Here is a 22,941-nt window from a genome sequence, read left to right on the forward strand (position 1 = left end):
TTGATAACTCGTAATTCGATATAAATCGGAATGACAGTAAAATATTCAACTGTAAATTATTTTAAAATTAATTTTTACATTATACTCACAATATCAGAAACATGATGATGCAATCTCGGAATGGCGTAACACGTGTGACCCACGCGGGGTGCGCAAGAGGCTCTGACTGGTCAGCCACTCGGGTATGCATTGGTAGGCCTAGTGAGAGGATACCCACCTGTAGTCGTTCTACTAATTTTTTTATATTTTGTGCGAAGTGTTATTCTACCCACATTGAAAATTTAACTAGTATATACATGTAGTGTTTCAGAGAATAATAACATTTAAAGTTGGTTCTGTAAGTGCTTACAATACAGAATTATACTGTCTATTATAATACCTGAATACTGTACTGTAGCACAGAGAGCCCACCATCAAGCTCTGACTCTTACCCCCACAAGCTTGAATTATCCTCATTCTTCACCTGCAGTGTGCTGGTAGATGTTCATTTTTATACACGTTTTCTGATTATGGGGGGTTATTTTGGCCCAAAAGTTGGGTATTGGGGTGGGACGAAAGACTGGGAACAAAGTGCCTTGCTAACTTGAATTGGTTAGACCCCCATATACTATTCTGAGTTATCAAGGGTTTACTGTAGGTGGAGACAAAGCAATCTGTGTAATTCTAATTAGGATAATGATAATTTAGACGGGAGATAAAGTACAACCAGAGGTATTGTTCTCTCCTTCTGATGGTTCTATTCCATCAGTCACTTCACTTATCTACTGTATATTTCTAAACTTCACACTGACCTTCAGAAGTTGTTACGGATGTCTAGCTCTTACTCCTTCCATCTTTTTATAACTATCCCTGTCTTAGTAATAATGCCACCTGCATTTAATCAATCTGATACAGTACTGTATACAGATTTATAGCTTTGCAGAAAACACCACATATGGACCCTTCACATTTTGTAGCTATTTTGGTTATACAGTAATTCATGTGACTGGCTGTATAATTATTTAAATAATGCTGTACTCATAATGTGATGCCATCACCATTGAAATTTTCTCTCTGGTAATCCCTAATCATGACTTAGCAAGAAATTGTGTTATTCAAGTCAGTATACATCGAGATAACTTTTGTTGCAACTAAATCCCTTATTAGTTGATTCTTCTTTCTGGTAGATTGCCATCTTCCATGGGGATCCACTACAATCACTGTAGACTATTCTTAACCAGTACAGTACATGTTTATTGGACTAAGTACTGTACAGAACAGTATACATCCTCGTCAATTTTTTTTTTTTTACAAATGTAATAGGATTTCTCAGTTTCATTGGAATAGAATGATTACATTTTTAATTTTGATACAGTTATCCGTGCATTACTTTGGGATTCATCTGTAAAGTTGCTTGTAATGTGAACCCAATTTTGAAGTTTGCTTCCATTTTTTTGGAGTTGTATCTCAAGAAGTCACCAAAAGATTGATTAAAACCACACTTAAGAATGTGATACATAATTTTTAAGCACATTTAATAGAAACATTATTATTCTGTGATAATATTTTATTATTTTATTAATAATAAACAAAAGTTGCAAATTCAACTTAGCAGAAACAGTGCACTGCAGTCCAGATAGTACACAAAGCAAGCCAAGTTGACCACATGTTTACAGCAGACAGACAGGATAAGTACTGTACTACTGTCGTTTGAATTGTACAAGCAAATGTGTGCTAAGACAACTTATATAGAACAAATACAATACCTGTAATTAAAATTTGGGTAAAATCTTTGTTTCCCATCACATTTCATGTGTTGACAATTTTTCCCCATTTCTGTACAATAAAACTTTTGTGCCATATCCTGGATTTAATGATTTAAATTTACAAATTCCGTGTGGGTGAAATTCCACAATCCTAATTAATGCAAGCAACGACTGTATTATTAGATAAGTAATGATTTTATATTCATATTATTGATGGATTCCCTTCTCTAAATTTCATTATTGATGAAAATTTTTTTATGTAAATTTGTATGATTATAAGTAAAAGTACTGTATTAACATTATCACATTACACAGAATATGTATCATGTCTAAACTTAAATTAAGTTTTCTCTCAAATTAGTGTATTATTTACTGTTGTAGTACCAGGCACACATTGATGAAGAGTTCGTGGTATGGTTTGGAAATTTTATAGTATAATTTCCAAAAACTGTCATAATTAATGTAGTAACATCTGCAGAACCAACCAAGTGATTCCTTCACCGACAGAAAATATAACATTGCCTCGATCAAATTTCATAACTGTCATTCTCCCTTGTGGGGATGGAGGCAAAAACCATGCCTGTGATAGGCTGATGCATCTGCCAGCTTATCGCCTCTAAGCATAGCATCATGGTGCACTTGGTTCATAGTCCACTGCCATCGTATGAAGTTGATCCCTCGTTCGCTCCTGATTTTGCATAAATTTGCTTTCTGCAGTACAGTACGCCCGGATAATTTACAGATTTTTATTTCGCGGATGACACCCTAGATGTACCCAAGAATGTCTGCGGGTAGTTTTAAAGTTGCCGGCATTTTCAAGGCTGGGACAGGGAGCTATTCGTTCTAGAGACAGTAATTTCCTTTACCTGTATTTTATGTGTGTGTGTGGAGACACACACACACACACAAAACACATACAAATAAATAATAATGGGAAAATCTTCTCACAAATAATCTGAAACAAATGTATCTTAAAAATGTTGAGTCCACCCTCAAGTCCACTCCGTGCTTTGTTATTAATAAAACACGTAGTGGACTTGAGGGTAGACTCAACATTTTTAATGAACATTTGTTTCTGATTATTTGTGAGGATTTTCCCATTATTATTTATTTGTATGGTATGTGTTTTGTGTTTGTGTGTGTCTACACATACTGTATGTACAGTAGCTAAAACAACTATCTGTGCAGGTGGGGGTCGATATGGTCCGAAATTTTACGTGTGACTAGTGACAGTCCTCGCATACCAAAATTTATCGTCCATGGTCTCATATTGTTTCCCACAAAGTATGCACAGATAGTTGTTTTAGCTACTGTACAATACAGGTTAAAAGAATAATTGCCCTTTCGGTAAACACATAAAGGGAATATACATTTCTTTGTACACAAGTAAAAATGTAAACCCCCAGCAAATGTTATTCGCAGATTCGCGGCCATTTTGAGAACCTATTCCCTGCAAATTTGAATGGCTTGCTGTACTGTATATTACTGTACCAGGACACAATAAGCCAAGAATACAGTATTAAAGCAGTGCCAAGACATAAAAAGTGATTACAGTTACATTTACTGCACTGTGCATTCAGTGAGTAGGAAACACTGGAGCACCGTAGCTTTTGTCTGTATTCAAGACATCTTCAGGTCCCACTAATCCCCCACCCTGACAATGGGTGGCCTGACATTGCATCAGGTCAGGTCAGTAACATGAGACCCCACTAATACCCTACCCCACCTCCATCGCAAGTGTTAAGATGTAAAAAGTGATCACAAATATGTACGGTATTACATTCAGCAGAGTGGACAGTGTATGCCTAATGAATGAAGGCTCAAGACAACAGTATCCACTGCTGAGTACAGTGGTATTAAGTCCTCGATATATGTGTGTTCAGTATATGCGAATTCAATCACAGGTAAGGATCCTATTCCTACTGGAAATTCAATTAATGTGAGTAAAATTCACCCTTTTGCAAGTAAGTGCGTCGTTACCGAGTCTCATCGGCTACTCTTGGGTGGTGCGTGCGTCACTTCTTGCCCGCGTTCTCCGTGGACTGCCGCTTTATCACTCCTATGGATTCTTTTGAGATTTGGTGTTTTTTTGCACGCCATCATCTCCCTCTACCCAGCTGATGTACAGTATCTGCTTTTATTGGTAAGTACACTATACTGTACCTTGCCTTATCTGTTATTTAAAAAAATAATATTGTGATGATTTGCTTATGGTTTATTTGTCTTGAAAATGGGTCTGGAACATCTTCATTTTGGGTTATGGAATGCATCTTAATTTTTATATTTAACTAATTATTAGATGTACTGTATGCAATTTTAATTTTTGCGAGTTTCAGGAACGCATCCCTCGCATATACTGAGGACTTGGACATTATTTTGCTTATTTACAATATACTGTATACAGAGGTATTTACATAAATAAATACAGCTCCATGTGAGATGCATAGTTTAGACTCGGGGAAAACTTTCTCCAGTACAGAGTGGAAACTTCCAGTCTTGGCCATGACACAGCTCCATTCATGAGGCACCTCACACGCCCGTATCATATAGATTGTTTTAATATAGATTTCTTTGAACATACTTTTAGATAAACTATTAAGGTTTATTTTAGTAACAAAAATTTGTTTCTAACTAATGATAATTTTTTTATTAGACTCCGGTCTAAACATTTCTTAACGTTTTTCCATAAAAGAATTTAGTCTGTCATTATATCGTGTCAAAATATTTTGTTTAAGGAGCTGTTCGTGAAATATTCTTTTAGAGAATTTGTTCAGGATCATTATGGTATCAAATTTATCTCGAACACAATTAAAACATGTAAATAAAAGTTTATGCACTTTTTCGCTAGCCATAAATATTTTTGCTCATGCCCATAGTGTAAATGTAATGGAGGAGTGTTTGTCTGTGCGAGATGAGATGATATGATGCGTAGTTTAGTTGGGAAGAGATGCACATAATTTAGACTCGGAAACATTCTGGAGATGTGCGATAGTGTATGTCCATGTGTGATACATACTTTAGACTCAAACTTTTACCAGTACCCGAGAAAATTCCGAGAATGTGGGATTTTTCCGAGTTTGAGAGATTTGTCTTATTATTATTGCAACTACTGGGAAAATTACTGTAATTGGATCACTTGGTCAGAGGTGAAAACAGCTTCTGTGGTAAGGTCCTGTAGCATTAATGAGTCCTTTGTGCACTGTTTGGAAAACCGAGGCTAATATCTGGGAAAGTTTGTCAAGAAGTACAATTGCAAGTGCTCAGCATACATTCATTAGCTGTGATCTATCCATGGAAAAATCTTTTCAGTGAGGAGCCAATACCTCTTTTCCCATGAGGTTTATTGTACTGAAGACATTAACGATGATGATTTTATGTGGTCAGTCTTTGTTTTACAAAGTAAATCTTACTCCAATGAATTAATAATGAGTGCATAGAATAAATGGTTGAACCCTCCAAGAATTAATTTTCTTGGCTTGAGGAAGAGAGACAAGGTGCAACACTCGGCTCAAGACCCTGGTTGTTTTTATTACATTGTGTTAACCAAATATTTTTTGTAATTTAACTGTACAGTATATCAGTAGCTAAAGGTAGTGTATAGTGCTTCAGTATAAACCAAATATTTTTTGTAATTTAACTGTACAGTATATCAGTAGCTAAAGGTAGTGTATAGTGCTTCAGTATACAGTACATGTGAAAACTTATTTTCATGGGCTTACTGTACCAAATATCAACCAGGGTGCCCAAGTTTGTTCACCAACATTAGTAGATTAATGCTGTACTATACAGTATATAGTTAATTTGTACCAATGGTGAATATGCTTGGTGTACAGCATAATCTTTATTAAGTGGTGGGTAAGAAATTCATATATTTTGAAAAATTGTATATTATTAGTATCATAAAGTCTGTGATAATGTAAACAGTAATGTGTGTTTTTGATACAGTGTGAAAAGGTGTAGTTTTGATTCAAAGTTGTATGATTTATTGTATACGAAGAAAAAATATAAATAAAGTACAGTATATATATACATATATATATCAAAAGGTCTTTCAGTCATATCCACTACCCCTTAACTCACCCTGGATTCTGAAAGGTGATGATAATCTTTCAGAGGATGAAGAGTAATGCGTAGAATACGGATGCAAACAGAAGGAACATTTCTTCATACTTAATCCATCACAGATCTTCGACTCAACACTCCACTAGTAGAGAAGTTGCAGATGGTCAGACACAAGGGCACATACATGCAAACATTATCCCTGTATTCAAACTTGCTGTTGCAAAAGGCTGTTTTTGCATGGGTACTCCTCTTTTACAAGGTATTGAATCCTGATTAATTTTACACATTGCTTATTAGTATAACTGTACAGGGTACAGTACTTAGTTTTTAAATCAAAACTTCATGAATTGATGTAAAATGTTTTTAATAATAAATCACATTAATGATACAATAACTTTTTGTACTGAGTACTGTACCACAATGTGATACAGTACTGTATTTTCACACCTGTTTTTCTCAGTGAAGAAATGAGTTTTCAGTAACGAATATTGGTTTCTAATATAACTTTATTCTCATCCAATCTCCAAAGCAATGTCAGATCTGAAACACACAACAAAATAAAAAAAAATTACCATGCCTACAAAATTAGTTTGAGAATAATGTGAAATCCATTACATTACCTCTCTGACCATAATATTAAATAATGTTTGCTTTGGAATATCTAATAACAGTACTTTTCTTGATACCGCCATTGTAAGACATCATTGAATAATTACAAGTTTTATCCTAATTGAATAGCAACTGAGGCCAAAAAGAGTAACACTAGGCATTTGAGACCTATGTTAATCATAACACCATGATCAGGTCTAATTTTACTTTTATCCCACCTTAGGATAATAGAAGATAGCGTAAGCAGATGTTTAAAGGTTTGGAAATTAATCACTTAAAGTGCAGGGAATACTACTCTAATGCTTCCTCCTACCCTGTCTGCTGGTACCATAAAGAAAAGTATCAATGCTTGACAAATTAACTTCCTAATCTTTATCAGATTCACTACAGTAAAACTTTTGCTGAATTCAATCAAAATATATAGTATGGTACTTTTTGACATGCATATCTTGCAATATCAGCATCCACTCATCTTCATGTACAGTACTTCTACATTGCCAATGTTACCTTTAATAAATGTTTGACCATGTTCTCAGATATACTCAAATCACTTCATGTATTTTTCTGGATTTTCTGCCAACATCTTTGCTGATGTTTTAGCATCCATAAACAAATCAGCGGCTTCTTTCACATCTTCAACAGTAACAGAATCATTTCCATTCTGCTGAGCCACAACATTTGATGGTGTCAACAGCCTTACAGAATATCTGAGGAATTAGATTAAGGATTAATATTGCATTATGATTTAGTGCATGAAAGTTAAAAAATTTCTTCAGAGAAGACAATAAGTTCATGACAAAATAATCTTACCCTAGTCAAAATTTTGGGCAACTCCTGTAAAAGGGAATAAAATAAACAAATACCAACCTGAGTGATGCTCTTTTAGCAATTGAAGTAAGTTCTTGTAAGGCATCATTTTCAATTTTAACGCCTTCAGTTTGCGCTCTAATTCGGATTATCTGGGCTACCTCATCTTGGCCATATGGTTGCATACGTACAATAATTAAGCGATCTAGTAAGTCTCGTGGAATGCCATGTGCTGATACAACATCTCCTGTGCCTCTGTAATAAAATACATCAACAATTTATGACTTTCATTCTGGAATTAATGTTTCTTAAAAAATCCCAACAATGAATAAACAAGTAAATTTCTTCTTGACAATTTTGTGAGTGAACTCAGTATGGAAATGGATATAAAAAACAATATCCCCCCAAACATAAAATATTACAAATCAGAAAATAAAGAGCACAATCAAGAGCCAATTACTTACTTGATGACACAACGTCCTCTGTTTGTGGCAAAGACAACTATGGGTGCTATTCTTGATTCCAGTGCACGATGAAGGAATGTGAAACACTCTATGTCCAACATGTGCACCTCATCAATAAACAGCACACCTGGTACCAACTCTGCTATACCTTGGTCAATGTATTTATCCACAACTTTGTTGATTTCCAACCGCAGCTTTTCTGAATGACCAAAAAACAAAGAATTAACAGCATGGGGGAAAGAACTACTATTTCCACTGAAAATTTACGTAGCTATTAAATCTATTCTTCATAGGTAGGTACTGTACTACTTCCAGTATAAAATCAAGAATTAGGAATATTCATCAATTTTTCCAACAATACAGTAGAGGGATAAAACTTTTCTAGATGCTTTTTCATTTATCCCTATTCTATCCATCAATCCATCTACAATCTTAACTTGATGAAGTGGAAGAGATGCCTGAGGCTCACAACGAACTAGATCATCTTCCATTTCTGATTTCCATATTCACTGTCCTCCATTGTTACAGTTTTATCACATCTCTGATATACTGTATCTTCTTAAAAATGTACCACGTGCTTTTATTTTCCTTAAAAAAAAAAAATTCATTTTTATCCTAAGACCATAGTTTAAAACTTGGGTATTTGTAACATTTGTATAATTCCTCAATAAAATATAGAAATTTAGTGTCTTGGCACAATGTTTCTATGTTATCATCTGCTCATATAACCCTTTTTCACTTAACTCTAAAAAATCATTTCAATCACACATGACCTCAGTTCCACAAAATGTCTTGAATATTTTGTTTTGTCACTTCCATACCCCTTAAATACAATTTTATATTATATCTTTCTTATTCTGAAGGCGTCACAAATAATATTTTCCGTTAAAATTAATGAAGTCCAGAAGTCTACAATTACTGTACCTGTTATTTCTGTCTTTTTTGGCTTCATCAGCTGTGACATCATAGAGAGTATGTCTTGACCTCCCTGTGGCTGGGAATTGGCAACATCCAGGTCATGAAGAGTCACATCCTGGATCACTTCCTTCTTCTTGTGTACATCGCCTTTAGGTAATGGAACATACTCTTCTGCCTACAAACAGAAATGGGGAATTGTTAGATACCAGTATACAAAACTAATACAAGTAATTAATTATACTCCTCACTTCACCCTGCCTTGTCATCTACAGTATCACCTCTACAGTTTGTTGACCAATATATGCTCTGCAAAGATGGTTTAATTTACATTAACTCCATAATTATCCTTTGATACAAGATGTCGTATACATTCTTACTGCACTCCAGATTTACATTTCTCTTAAAGTCCTATGCTATTCCATTGTCTATTTACCAGTAAGGTATGAGCGTTGTCTTCCACCACAGCTCATTCCTAACCTTTTCTATTACCCCATACATGTACTGTACTGTACAATTCTCTTCCAAAGAGGAAAGTCCTACGGCATCCATTCTCACTGAATTTTGTTTCTTGCATCTAAACATCTTTGGACAGATACAATTTTTTTTTCATTCAGCATTTATTGACAGTATTCCTGAAGCATTTAATTTTATTATAATGCTCCACAACAATAATAATTTACTATAAACCTTAAAATAAACCAAACCAGTATACTCTAGATCAATACTAGCCAGTATCATAAACCTCACCTCTAGATCAAACTCTGTCGCATAAGTATCAGAACGTCCTTGTCTCTTGACTGCCCCAGAATTGGCTTCAACATAGATGACATCCCCAACTTCTACACGCTCTTTCTGAAGTGTTTCATATATACTTGGATCCAGTTTTAACTGTTTTGTTCCTTTGGCTGTCCTCAAGCCAATTAAAACATGACTCACAGTTTTCCCGTATCCTGTAAAAACAAAAATTGACTGGGTTATCCGTAACACCAGAAAGCCTCAAACTCCTAAAAGTACAACAATATACTTGTAGAATATGGTATTTTAACATGTACTATTCAGTAAACTGATCCCTACTTTATACAAGGTAAAATATAAACAACACCTAGAAAGCATTTAAATCTTCCATACATTACTATTAGCTTAAAATTTTACCTCAATTCTGTTAGTGTATTTTTTATTCAGTCCTTTGATAAAAAACATGACGTCGAATATACTGTATATACCAGTGGAGTACCATGATTGCACTGATGAGGCATGCAGAACACCCACATACACCAGTTATTAAATCAAATATCAAGTAGGATACGGCCTTTTTCTAAATAAGGGTTGTCAAACTTTTACAAACACCTAAGAAACAATACTAAAATTAAAGTATCTTACCTCAGATAATTTTGCAATAAAGAAATATTTACTTATATTGAAATTCAGATCCGAGAATTTTTGCAGAATTCTTCCGTAACACTGTTATAAAACTCTTCTCTTTTCACCATTAACTTTTACAAAAACAATTTTTCGATTGAAATTAAAGAGAGATGTGAGGGTTTTTGTTGTCCTATTTCCTACAGTTTATATTTGGCTAGTTGCCATTTAATTAAGAATCTAAATTACAGCTGCACTTAATTTCTTAAATTATGCCAGTGGCATCTGACAAAGTATCTACAGGGTATTATAAATCATTAAATAATGGGCAGGGGTACCTAGTGACAGCACTAGGATCCTGCGTCCTCTGTCAAGGAATAAACAATTGAAATTGAATTGAAATAATGGGTACAAAAATACTTATGGCAAAAGAATATTAAGCTTTCAGTGTTATCTACAGTAATTTGGAAATAAAATACAGTAATACCTCGCCAGAACCGGACTTTCACGCGGTGCATCTACTCATATACGCGGGAAGCGGCACGGGCAGGATGCGCATAAGGTCGCCCAGTCATCAAAACATTACCGAGTTCTTCACCCGCCACCCACCACAGCCGGCCCAAGACAGTGATAGTGAGGATATGGACTTATATGGACTTTGAGGGGTTTGACAAAGAGGCCCTGCAAGCCTATGTGGTGGATAGTGATACAATTGATACAGGTGAGGGCCAATAATCTGCCCTCTGCCTCGGAACCAACCCCCCATCCCCGTGTGCCCATCCATCTTTTCTACTAATGTAAGTGTTAAAAAACCTAATATTATTGATATTTCTCTTAATTATTAATTGTGTATGCATACCATCATAAAATTAAGATGTTAATTTTACCACAACGTAGGTATTGTGTTTGAAAAAGTGGAGTTTGGGGGTCGGGCCAGTCTCTATTGGAATTAATCCCATATGTTCTGTTGTTCACTTTACACGGTTTTCACTTTCCGCGGTACCCCATGGGTTCAATTGACCGCGTAAATCGTGGTACCACTGCAGTTAAAAAAAATGACTAGACATCATGCATGATGCTGGCCCTCTGTAAAGTTGCCAATGATCTTATTGCTGAACATTTATATAATCGGTAAATATTTTTATTTCTATGATCCGATTATAATTTCAAGTAAAACAGAAAACTGAATAACTTCCCCAAGTGAAAAAACTATAACTGAAAGCAGACTGTAGAATTACAGTATTTAGAAATATTAAAAATAATAATGAGGACCAGTTTTGTCCAGCTGACGGAGAGCTGCCGCTGGTCTACATAGCCTCTCGACAAGTGAATGCAGTTTTCGAAGTGCATGCATCTGTACCCATTACATTTACAGAAACCTTATTAAATAGCCACTCTTATGGAACAACAACTCTTAGGTAAAATAATATCAGCATATAACATAAGACCATGCTTATTAAGGGAAAACGTATTAAATTTGACTAAAATGGCTCAAATTCTTTATGCTCCAACACAATAAAGTTCATTTTAGCATGTTATTGATAGGATGGTTACGTCTATATGTCCATTGAGGGCATGCGGCTTATCCTACTGCATGCATTGAGGGACGCCGAGTCTCCTTGACTTTCCTGAGTGAAAACTGTGAACTCTAAAATTAAATATGTATTATTGAAGATACTATTTAAAAATATATTTTGCTTTCTACTAAGCATGCAATGCATGCCTTGCATTCAATAAGAATACTTCACTGGTATATACTTAATAACTTTTCTGGGCTGTAGATTTCAAAACAAAAGTAGTTAGAAATAACTGTTCTGTTAAGAATTATTGCAAGAAATGCTAAGTATATTAGGTAGTTGATGTGATATGGCTGAAAATACACTATTTGAAAAATATAGCAGTAAATTATTATTATAAAAAACTAGGAAAGCCATATAATGGGATCAGCTAAATATGGTACCTGAGTACAGTACAGGTATATGCATGATGCTGGAATATGAGGTACTGCATAATCTTAATTCTTACCTCCCATTGGATTTTCAGTCTCAACCGGTGTGAGTTCTGTGACTTCTCCTTCATAAACCTCCTTAACTTCTTTAATACGAAGACCAATTGCACGCCGAAAGTTCTCCATTAATACTTCCGTCTTCTTGACTTCTGAGCTGTATACCTCCGAGCCAACCATTGGACAGAATGGCACCTGTCAATAGTAGCTTGTTTAAGGTATTATTTTCACTTTTCACCTGTGTGTATTCATTAACTCACTTTTATGGTTCCTTTCCTTCCTTTAGATAAATTGCTCTCCCCTGATGTCACACATGGCAATGTCAAACAACCTAATCCTATTATCTAAGGACACACTGCAGAGACAGAAAACAGGTCAAGTGCAGTGCAAGATCTGAATGTTTTAATCCAGTTAAATGAGATGATATTGTGTCAAGGTTGACTCTACCAGGGGGTGTTCAGTGAATGGATCTGTAAGTCACTTGGTGATGATCCAAAGGTCATAAACATGCACAGTATTTTATATACATATACAGGTAGTACCTGTATTTATAATCTTCCCAACATACCTTGCTTCCAAGTTCCTGTGCAAGAGCAAGAGCAATTGCAGTTTTGCCAGTTCCTGGAGGTCCGGCAAACAGGGCTGCTCGGCCAGACATTCTCTTTGTGCGAATCAGGTCAACTAAGTAACCTCCTGCCTGAAATGGTCAAATTACAGTACAGTAATACTAAAAGAGCCACAATAATATGAGAGGATGACATGCACGAGGAAGCTTATCTTTATATGACTACTGAACCTGTTTCATGACTGACATTAAATATAATAGAATACTGGTGTAACAATTAATGTATTTGCTAGCATTTCAGCTCATGATTTTCAAAGAAATAAGACTAAGTGTAAATAAGGTGACCAGATTTCCTGCCGCAAATGGATAATAACAGAGAAGGTAAATTAACGTAGAAAATTCATGTAAATTTGCAGTCATCCACTCGGTCTGAGCATACTCGCAAGTTAAAAAAATAGACACAAAATTACACCATGATGCTTCAATAAAGTCACTTTTATTGGTACCAGATATCAAAAGTACTTTCTGTTTAATATGGCTGGGGGGGGTGGAGCCCCCAGGCTATTAAGATAGGTAAGTTTAGGTAGGGTTCTTTGGTTGATTAAGCCAGGTTCTATGGGGGTAGGGGGTGATAACTTAAAAACGACTCATTTCCGACGGAAATGAAGGAAAAATTGGAATGAATTACACCAATTGCCATGGGGAAAACCTAGACTTAAGAACGTCCTCAGGAATGGAACTCGTTCATAACCCGGGGACCCCCTGTACTATAATGATAAGAACATCTGTGAAAGAAATGAATGAAATCAAACAATTGCTTCTGGTTTCCTCATAAATCACCAATTTAATACAAAATAACCTACTATCAGTACATGAAACTGGTTCATGTCATCTGATGTCAGAAATAATTTAGCTCCATTCCCACCAACCTGTTAATGGTATTTATAAATGTGATTTTTTCCAAGCCAAAATTTGACTATTTTCCATTACCTTTTCTTGTGATTTTATTTCTGTTCACCCCAAAATCCGAACCCCCTTCAAGAAATCCAGGATCCGCCCCGACTAATATTTGTATACCGGCTATCCGCAGGTGCCCGCCATGTTTACCCGAGGCTTTACTCCTCACTTAAGAGTCACTTGTCTCCTCCTTTCCTTGTAGGTTAGGTAGGTTGGTGCCTTTGGTATGAGAATGAATATTTTGGTATTTGACTCAAATACTGACTCCATTTTTGTGCAAATTAGCAGTTTCTGTGGCTAATATGAAGGATTTCGCAGCCATCGCATTATTTGTTTTGATGTTTATATTATTACTATATTTTCATCAGTGAGTTCTGATAATAATAATCATATTTAGGGAAATTGTTTCATTTAGTAGATAATTAGGTGTCTAGCCACGCATTCTTTGTCTGGCACACACTACAGTACTTTGTTGTTTTCGGCATGAAGCGGTACATTGCCAATCATCTCCGATCGACGCCAGTCACCAATGTATGTTTATAAGCCACACGGATTGGGTCGTTGCACTCACATCCACAATAACGAAAAAATTACACCATACACTGTAATATTAAGTTCTTTGTGTTTAATATGCTGGAGGGTTGAGCCTCATAGCTAGGAAATTAGATAAGTTTAGGTAAATTTCTTTGGTTAAATTGGTGAGGTCTTTTAACAACGCTTCTGCCACTTGTTTTTCTTATCAACGAAGGTTAGGTTATGTTTAATTTAGAAATAACCTCTTTTGGTAATTTTTTACAAGTTGCCCATAATGGTTTAGGACATGACTCGTTTTTTAGTTTTACAATCTTAGGGGACCCAACCCATGGGAAATTGGGGTCTTTGGGTGGGAGGAGACAAAAATGAGTAAAGAAAAGCCAAAATTTGAAAATCTGAACCAAGTTTTGGAGAAGGATTACATGTACAATACTATAAATTTGAATGAATCACACCAAAACCCATCGGAAAAACTAGGTTTCATCTCAAAATCAGTTTCTGTGCTAGCCTAACCTGTCCTAACCGCCATTGTTTAGAATACTATACAGTGGTCCCTCGGTTAACAAACGGTTCGATTACCGAAATTTCAGTTAATGAATTACCTCCCGTAAGGATCTTCAATTCAGTTAACGAACAAAACTTTGATTAACGAAAACCTTACGACAAACAAGTTTTGTTGTGAGCATCAGCTGATGGGCTAGTCTGCCAATTCAGTAATCTGTTCTATGTTTACATTCGTTTGCAGTGGAGTAAATATCAAGAAAGTTGTGCTCTTTAATATTTTTGCATTTTTTAAATTAAAATTATTAGTCATTTTAAAATTTAGTTAACATATTGATAATATATGCAGTACAGGGAACTATTTTTTTTGTGCACCCATCAGCCGCTTCAGTCACCCACCAGGCATCAGTTTGACTTTGTTTACAGTGGAGTGAACATCGATTTTGTTGGTCTTGAATATTTTTTGTATTTTTACATTAAAATTATTGGTCATTCTGAAATTTAGTTAATATATTGATAATATATAGCACAGTGCAGTGTTGATTTAAATAAAATAATCTTGAATTACACCTAGTGAACTTTAAATTTTATTGGTGAAATGACTGCATCAAGCATGGGTCCCCTGAAAGGTGATTTCTCCCTTCTCCCTCCTCCTCCACCCCTACTTCTAATTCCCATCATCATCATCAACCAGGAACCTTCTACATACACACCTCAAAGTAAGTGTACTTTACTGCATTTTTTTTTACTTTGTACAGGTTGACAACCCTTTATCCAAAATTCCGAAAACCGAAACGCTCTGAAAATCGAAAGTTTTTTTTTTTTTCTTTTTTAAACAGGATTAGCCCACCTGGGCATAGATCACTGACCCACATCAGGCCTGGGGGCGAAAATGTAATAGTAATAATAGTAATAATAATAGTAATAATAATTATTCAAAGTACGTAAATAAATTTTTTATAAAAATACACCAAAATAAAATAATATGATAACATTAATAATAATAATATATAATAATAAAATTAATAAAAATAACAATAATACAGGAGTACTATAATAATAAAATAATAATAATAATAAAGAAATACAAGAATGAAAAAAAGATCAAAAGTGAGAAACACGACCTAGACCTATGAATTATTATTATTATAATTTTTATTATATTCCCCCCCCCCAGGCCCCCTGATGTGGGTCAGTGATATATGCCCAGGTGGGCTAATACACACATTAAAAAAAAAAAAAAAATCTAACCATTCTGAAAACCGAAAAATTCCGAAATCCGATATTCCTCTGGCCCCAAGGATTTCGGATAAGGGATTGTCAACCTGTATGTACTTTTCAGTGAGCTGGAACCAATTACCCATTATCCCATAGAAACAATGGATTCGGTTAATGAAATTTTTGGTAAACGAATGACTTTGTGGAACGAATTGTGTTCATTAACCGAGGGACCATTGTATATATTACCTAACCAATGGGGGCTCTGCCTGTAGGACTCCCCCCCCCAACAGAGCTCATATTGAAGCAACTGACCTAACCTAACAAGCTCTCTGAGGACACAGGTAACATCAACACTGGACTTAGAAAATATTTGATGTCTCCCTAACAAATTACTGCGATTTTCTAAAAAACGAATCATTTGCGACGGAAACGTTGCTCAGAAAAGTTGTTAGAAATGATGAGATATACTGGGGGTAAATTTCTTGATTAACACCCAACTCTCTTTGAATCTTAAAACTTTGATTCTAACATCCACTTGTCGGAAATCACTTGTCAACAAATTATGACCTCCTCCCCCCCCTGACAATCAGGGTTAGGGTCATCTCGTACCCAAGACAACTCGTACCCAAGATAAATCGAACCCAACTCACGAGATAAGTCGTACCCAAGATCACTTACACCCAATTCAAGATATAATCTATACCTATTAGTATACAGTATATACCATGCATTTTAGCTCTATCTATGATTACAAAAAAATTATGTAAATCTTGTAGGAAAGTGCAGTGAAATAGAGAAATGTAATGCAGGCTTTAAAATATATATAGGTACGAACTGTCTTGCAAATTGGGTACGAGTTATCTCGTAATTGGGCAAGAGTTGACATGTTCTGATGGGTACGATTTGCTTGCGTACGAGTTGTCCAACACCCTGACAATCATGAGGGACCGGTAGGAAAGCGGATTTTTTGGGTGGGGTAATCATGCAAAAACAAGTGATTTGCAACAGAAATGGATATTAGAATCAAATGATTCACACTAAAGACCATACGAAAAACACAATTTTAAGCTTCAAAGGTAACCGAGCGGATGTTTATAGAAGAAAAGTTGGTAAAGGTGTAGTTTAGGGCTAACACCAGAAGGAGTTTGTTGGTTTACTTTATTTTTGCTGTACTTGTTTTGATGATTTTAAGTATATTAAAAGAAACGACGACTTTCTAGTACAATTTTAAGTATTTCTATATATATATATATATATATATATATATATATATATATATATATATATATATATATATATATATATATATATATATATATATATATATATATATATATATATATATATATTTTTTTTTTTTTTTTATTTACTCTATCCTGCTTCACAATTCTCCCGGCGCCATTTTTGTTGTTTACCTCGCTGAATCCCTCAATATTAAGGCAAGTTATTTAACACATAAATTAACACGATAATGCATAGAACCTAATAAAACGTGACCTAACATACCCATAGGTTCTATGGGGCCCGACTAATTACCCAACTGTAGCCAAATATAGCTGGAATCTGAGTTAATAGATCGCGTGCATGTACCAAACCTAACCTAACCTCGACTAGTATTTGGTGTCACGAAGTCACAAAAAATTGGTAAACTTAATTTAATCTGAGTTAATAGATCAAGTGCATGTACCGTACCTAACCTAACCTAACCTAACACAACTCAGATTAAAGTACGTTTTCCAATTTTTTGTGACTTTCTGACACCAAATACTAGTCGAGAAGTGATTAGCAGTCCGATTTATTCATCTAGGACCATTATTTGACTTCACTGCGGCTACATTTGGCTATATTTGGGTAATTAGTCGGACCGGGTTCTATGTGTCGTCGTTTCCATGTCTGTGTTGATTAGGATGCTATTAGTGTAGACAAAATTTCAACGATTTCTACAAACTACACCTTTCCCGAAAAGTTGCTTAGAATTGCCTAAGGTAAGTGGTACAGCCATTAGTATTGTTATATGTGACTTAGGTGTTAAAATGGAGAAATACCAAACTGGACCCAAATATATTGTGGGACATTATGGGCAACTTGTAAAAAAAACTCCCCCACTTATCAACACATTTACCATACCTACAACAGTGGCGTGGAGAGAATAAAAAGACCCACCTCTCTGGCCTGGACCTGACCCACCAGGCCTGCAGATGAGGGTTCCGCTGTCCCATCTTCTCTCAACCCTAAACCTTTCACGTGAGAATGAGCATTAATTCGCTGTGTCTTGGTCGTACTCTTTACTTCTTCAATCTTCATATCTATTCACAGTTAAAAGCTATAAAAGTCCTTGTTAGTGTAGTCCTCGTGCCGCGGTCTCTTGAACACTGACCACTGCTGCCATCTGTGGACGCCCGGGGCAACACAAGGCTCATGTTAATATCTGACAGTTATACATTAATTAAGTAAATCATCAAAAAAACTTCCACGTTTTAAAGGATTAAATATACAGTACAGATTTATTGACAATATACAAAGCGAGTGCAGGCATCTAAACAATTATGACTAGAAAGCCAATTTGATAAAAAAAGCGTCCTCTGGTTACTAGGCAACGAGGCTAAATAAACAATGTTAAAGAAAATCCACGATTACGGCATATGCTGGACAATTTTGTCTAAATATACTTAAAGCATATACAATAATTTATATCCCACAAATAATAAAAAGCGAATAGTAGATTACAATACTGATGGCTGTTTACCTTTTAACTCGTTTATTTGCTGACGCCATGATCAGGGGCGCTCCTGCTTAAAACAATTGCTCAAGGTAGAACTCGGATACCTTTGTGGCGTACGGGTTGTGATGTTTGTTCTCTCTCAGGATGGGATGGAGAAAGGAAACTCACAAGGTGCTCTCTTTATACATGTTGTATTGGATGTACAGTGCAGCTTGGTGCTGGGAAGGCAGCATGGTTACAAGCGTGATGTAGAGAGAGCTGGTTGGTGAGGATGCTCAGAGAAGGACAGCTTGTGGGTCGCCATGCTCGCCGGCGGGAGCGAGGACCGCCAGGCAGGAGGAGGAGGAGGAGGTGTTGCTCGCTGCGGCTGTAGCTAGAAGAAAGAGAGAGGTCACCACGAGGTCAGGTCTTTTATAGCGGAGGTCGGCGTGGCTTAATAGTTGACCTCCGTCATGTAAGGCGGCGCTGGTTGACCTAGACCACGAGGCATACACTGGGGAATTCGCAGGGTCGGCTACTCAGCGACGAGCGTTTGTAGGGGAGAAATCCACTACAATACTCCCCCTTTCCTCCAGGCGGTGTAGGAGACTTGTTGTCTGCAGGGTTGTATGGCACATGTGAGGCAGAACGGGCCGTGCATGCCACATGAGAGCCAAAACGGCGAGGGCGTGGATGAGCCGGCCGCTAGAGAAGACAACTGTCTAGATACACTATATCTGTGGGAGTAGAGAGGGAGAAAAAGGGTGTGTGGAGGCGATGGATGTTGTGCTTCCCTCACGGCAGGTACAGAGTCCTCAGATGTGCCTGCTGGGGTGTGTGGGCTCAGCAGGGGGTACTGCTGGGCCAAGGCGGCGTCTGAGGCAGGACGAGTGTGTTAGGGTCGGTAGGACGTGGTGCTTGGGGCAGGAAGAGGAGATGGTGTCTGCTTAGAGAAGCAGTGCTGCTCTAGGGTGTCTAACCTGTGGTGTAGAGACAGTAGCTGTAGAGCCGATGAGAGCTGCCTCTGTGTGGATAAGCCAGTCTTCCATGTTGCTTGAAGACTGGGAGCGTGATTGGTTTCTCCTCCATCCTGTGTGAGTGCGAATGTCCGGGGGTCACCATTTGTTGAGTACGAGTTGTTTGGTTCACACTCAGGATGGGATGGAGAAAGGAAACTCACAATGTGCTCTCTGTATACATGTTGTATTGGATGTACATTGCAGCTTGGTGCTGGGAAGGCAGCATGGTTACAAGCGTTGAGTAGAGAGAGCTGGTTGGTGAGGGTGCTCAGAGGAGGACCAGCTTGTGGGTCGCCATGCTCGCCGGCGGGAGCGAGGGCCGCCAGGCAGCGGCGGAGGAGGAGGAGGAGGAGGTGTTGCTTGCTGGTTGGTGTAGGTAGAAAAGAGAGAGTGGTCACCACGAGGTCAGGTCTTTTATAATCGGAGGTCGGCGTGGCTTAATAGTTGACCTCCGTCATGTAAGGCGGCGCTGGTTGACCTAGACCACGAGGCATACACTGGGGAATTCGCAGGGTTGGCTACTCAGTGACGAGCGTTTGTAGGGGAGAAATCCACTACACCTTCACACTCGTTACTCACCCAGGAGATTATGGTGTATCACTACGTCGAAATTCACTCTGCTTCCGGCATTCAATGCGTTGTGTACTTGATAAATGATGATTTAATGAATTCCATTAACTTCCAACATCCATCTAAGTTATTGGTTATACTTTTTCATAACCAATCAGTCATTACCCTTGGTAATAATAATAATAGAGGGATCACAGATACGGGCAGATGATTGCACTTACTTTTATTTGGCTCAATTCCATACACTGGACATAATTTGCATGGATAGGTCAGTCACTCACATTCACGCCACAGTACCGTAAGTTATAAGGGAGAGTTTGTCAACCTGGAGAATTAATCGTTTAGATCTATTAGGCCGGCCTGGAGTGCTCTTGTAGCAAACAGGTCCTCACCATTGATCACTTCCTTTACAGTATGTGTTAACTTGTCGCTGGACTTAACAAAAATCTCGGGGATTTGCACACACAGACCCGTAGCACTGGTAGGACTGTATGGCCCCTATTCTTAAGTCCGCGGAGCAGGAGGTCTTCTCTAACCCAAGGTCTAAAGCCCACTGGCTAAATTGGTTTTTTGAGGCGTGAAGTGATGAACAGTACACCACTGTCTCACTGACCTGCCCCCCCTATCGGCTGGCTAACATACCACTAATTGAAAACATGTCCCAGTTATGGCTGGCCAGTTACCTTATCTCTACCGTAAACAAACATTTGGGATGGGTTGTGCGGGAGGCCCAACGCAACCCATGACAATCGCCCCTACTAAGAAAAATTTTTCTCTTGGAGAATAAATTTTCAGCACCTGTATACAATCAAGAGAATGCCTAGCCCAGACACACAATTCGACATTCACACTGTGGTGTGCGTGTAACACTAACACTGCAACGGAATGTAGTCACCAATCGCCACTGAGGGAAAACCTCAACATTTACTTTAGTTCTTCTGGCTGGAGGAAAACTCCGCGGCGAGGGTGACAATTCCCGAGCAATAGTTCATGCTAAGTGGAAGCACGCTACATTTACATTAGAGCAACGTGTTGTGTGGTGTAGGGTATGCAGACATTGTTTAGGTGGCACAGGTGTTGTGTTATGTTCTCAAGTGCAGAAAGGTGTGAGAAAATTATACATAACATTTGACGAGCCGCCAGACGCTGGAGGCTCGAGTCGACTGGAGTCTAGACCAACTCCACACTCATTTGGGAAGGTGACCTCTCAATCAGTTGCTCTGGTTCCGCCACAAGTCGAGATAGGAGGTCAGCCCCCACATTCAGGCTGCCCTTGATGTACCAGAGGACGAAGTTGAACTGCTGGAGATACAGTGCCCACCGCATCAGACGAGCATTTGCATTCTTAGATGGTCGGAGACTGGTGAGCGGCATGTGGTCTGTCTCCAACATAAACTCACCTCCATAGAGATAGTAGTAGTACTTCTTGATGCCTTCCACCACTGCCAAAAGTTCCTTCTCAACCGTGCTGTAATTCCTCTCCGCAGGTTTCAACTTCCGACTGTGATACGCAACTGGAAAAACCTCGCCATCTGCCTCTTGTAGTAGCACTGTGCCAACCCCATCCTGTGAAGCATCGGTCCGGAGGATGAAAGGCTCTTCCTTCCTCACCAGTTGAAGGATGGGTTGCATGCATAGCAGGTTCTTGAGGGCACTGAAAGAATCCTCTTGTTCAGATCCCCATTGCACCTTGTTAGATGCATGTTTCTTGAGCAGGTTGGATAAGGGAAGAGCCACCACGGCAAAGTTTGGGATGAAGTTCCGGTAGTACCCTACGAGGCCCAGAAATGACCTCACTTATTTTTTTGTAGTGGGCCGTGGTGCATCTTGGACCTTTTTGATCTTCTCATTCTGACAGGTGCAGCGTCCTCCGCCGACAGTGTGCCCGAGGAACTGTACTGCAGCCTGACCAATCTCGCACTTGCTTGGTTTCACGGTCATGTTTTTTTGTTGTAACCTTCGGAACACCTCCTCTAAGAGTTCCAGGTGTTAACATAAGAACATAAGAATGGAGGAAACTGCAGCGGGCCTATTGGCCCATACTGGGCAGTCCCGTTTACACCCAACCCCTATTGCTCATATAGGCATCCAACCTATGTTTGAAGCAATTCAGCTTATTCGAGTTAATGATGATATTTGGTAACTTGTCCCATTCATCCACTACTCTGTTTCCAAACCAGTGTTTACCTATTTCGCGCCTAAATCTAAATTTGTCTAATTTAAAACCATTGTTACGAGTTCGCTCCTGGTTGGATAGTTTGAGTACCCTTTGTAATGTCCCCTTTGTTTAGCCCTGCCTTCCACTTATACACCTCTATCAGGTCGCCCCTCGCTCTACGTCTCTCAAGGGAGTGCAAATTAAGATGCTTTAACCTGTCTCTATACTCAAGGTTCCTAATGCCCGGGATTAGTCTTGTCATTCTCCTCTGAATTCTTTCCAAGGATTCTATATCCATTCTGTAATACGGTGACCAGAACTGAACTGCATAATCCAGGTGTGGTCTCACAAGAGCAAGATACAGTTTTAGGATGACCTCGCTAGTCTTGTAACTAACACTCCTTTGTATGAACCCAAGTACTTTATTAGCTTTGTTACGAGCAAAAACACATTGTTTACTTGGCTTAAGGTTCCTACTTATCATTACTCCTAAATCTCTCTCGCAGTCGGATTTCCCTATGGCATCGTTGTTCATCTGGTATCTGGTTTCCCTGTTTACATCTCCTATACTGAGTACTTTACATTTGTCGACGTTGAATTTCATCTGCTATTTTTCAGACCATTCGAAAAATTTGTTTAGATCTTCCTGTAGTTTTGCCGAGTCCTCGTCCGATTTGATAACACGTCCTATTTTAGTGTCATCAGCAAATTTACTTATGTTGCTGTCTATGCCGATATCTATGTCG

At 37.9% G+C, this 22,941-nt stretch overlaps 1 protein-coding gene across 2 annotated transcripts; it reads right to left on the reverse strand.

Moving 5' to 3' along the window:
• Positions 1-6,154: 6,154 nt before the first annotated feature.
• On the reverse strand, positions 6,155-18,144 carry LOC121866940 (ruvB-like 1). 2 transcript variants are annotated; one of them, XM_042366692.1, is made up of 9 exons: positions 17,911-18,144; positions 12,538-12,666; positions 11,990-12,164; positions 9,353-9,555; positions 8,612-8,780; positions 7,688-7,886; positions 7,284-7,478; positions 6,924-7,123; positions 6,155-6,347 (listed from the first exon to the last, which is right to left on the reverse strand). In XM_042366692.1, exons 1-8 carry the CDS (start codon positions 18,049-18,051, stop codon positions 6,964-6,966), a joined length of 1,371 nt encoding a protein of 456 aa, XP_042222626.1. In that variant the 5' UTR covers positions 18,052-18,144; the 3' UTR covers positions 6,155-6,347; positions 6,924-6,963. The 2 variants fall into 2 exon arrangements, with proteins under 2 accessions (XP_042222626.1, XP_042222625.1); XM_042366691.1 differs by having other exon boundaries at positions 6,155-7,123.
• Positions 18,145-22,941: the final 4,797 nt, after the last annotated feature.

Source organism: Homarus americanus, unplaced genomic scaffold, assembly GCF_018991925.1.
Source record: "Homarus americanus isolate GMGI-L3 unplaced genomic scaffold, GMGI_Hamer_2.0 scaffold14393, whole genome shotgun sequence".
Lineage (NCBI taxonomy): Eukaryota > Metazoa > Arthropoda > Malacostraca > Decapoda > Nephropidae > Homarus > Homarus americanus.

Coding starts and splice junctions, on each gene's coding strand:
- LOC121866940 (XM_042366692.1), bottom strand. CDS start 18,051: ATGAAGATTGAAGAAGTAAAGAGTACGACCAAGACACAGCGAATTAAT. Junction 12,667..17,910: donor GTCAGGTCCAGGCCAGAGAG/GTGGGTCTTTTT, acceptor TGACCATTTCAG/GCAGGAGGTTACTTAGTTGA. Junction 7,887..8,611: donor AAAAAAGACAGAAATAACAG/GTACAGTAATTG, acceptor TTGGTCATTCAG/AAAAGCTGCGGTTGGAAATC.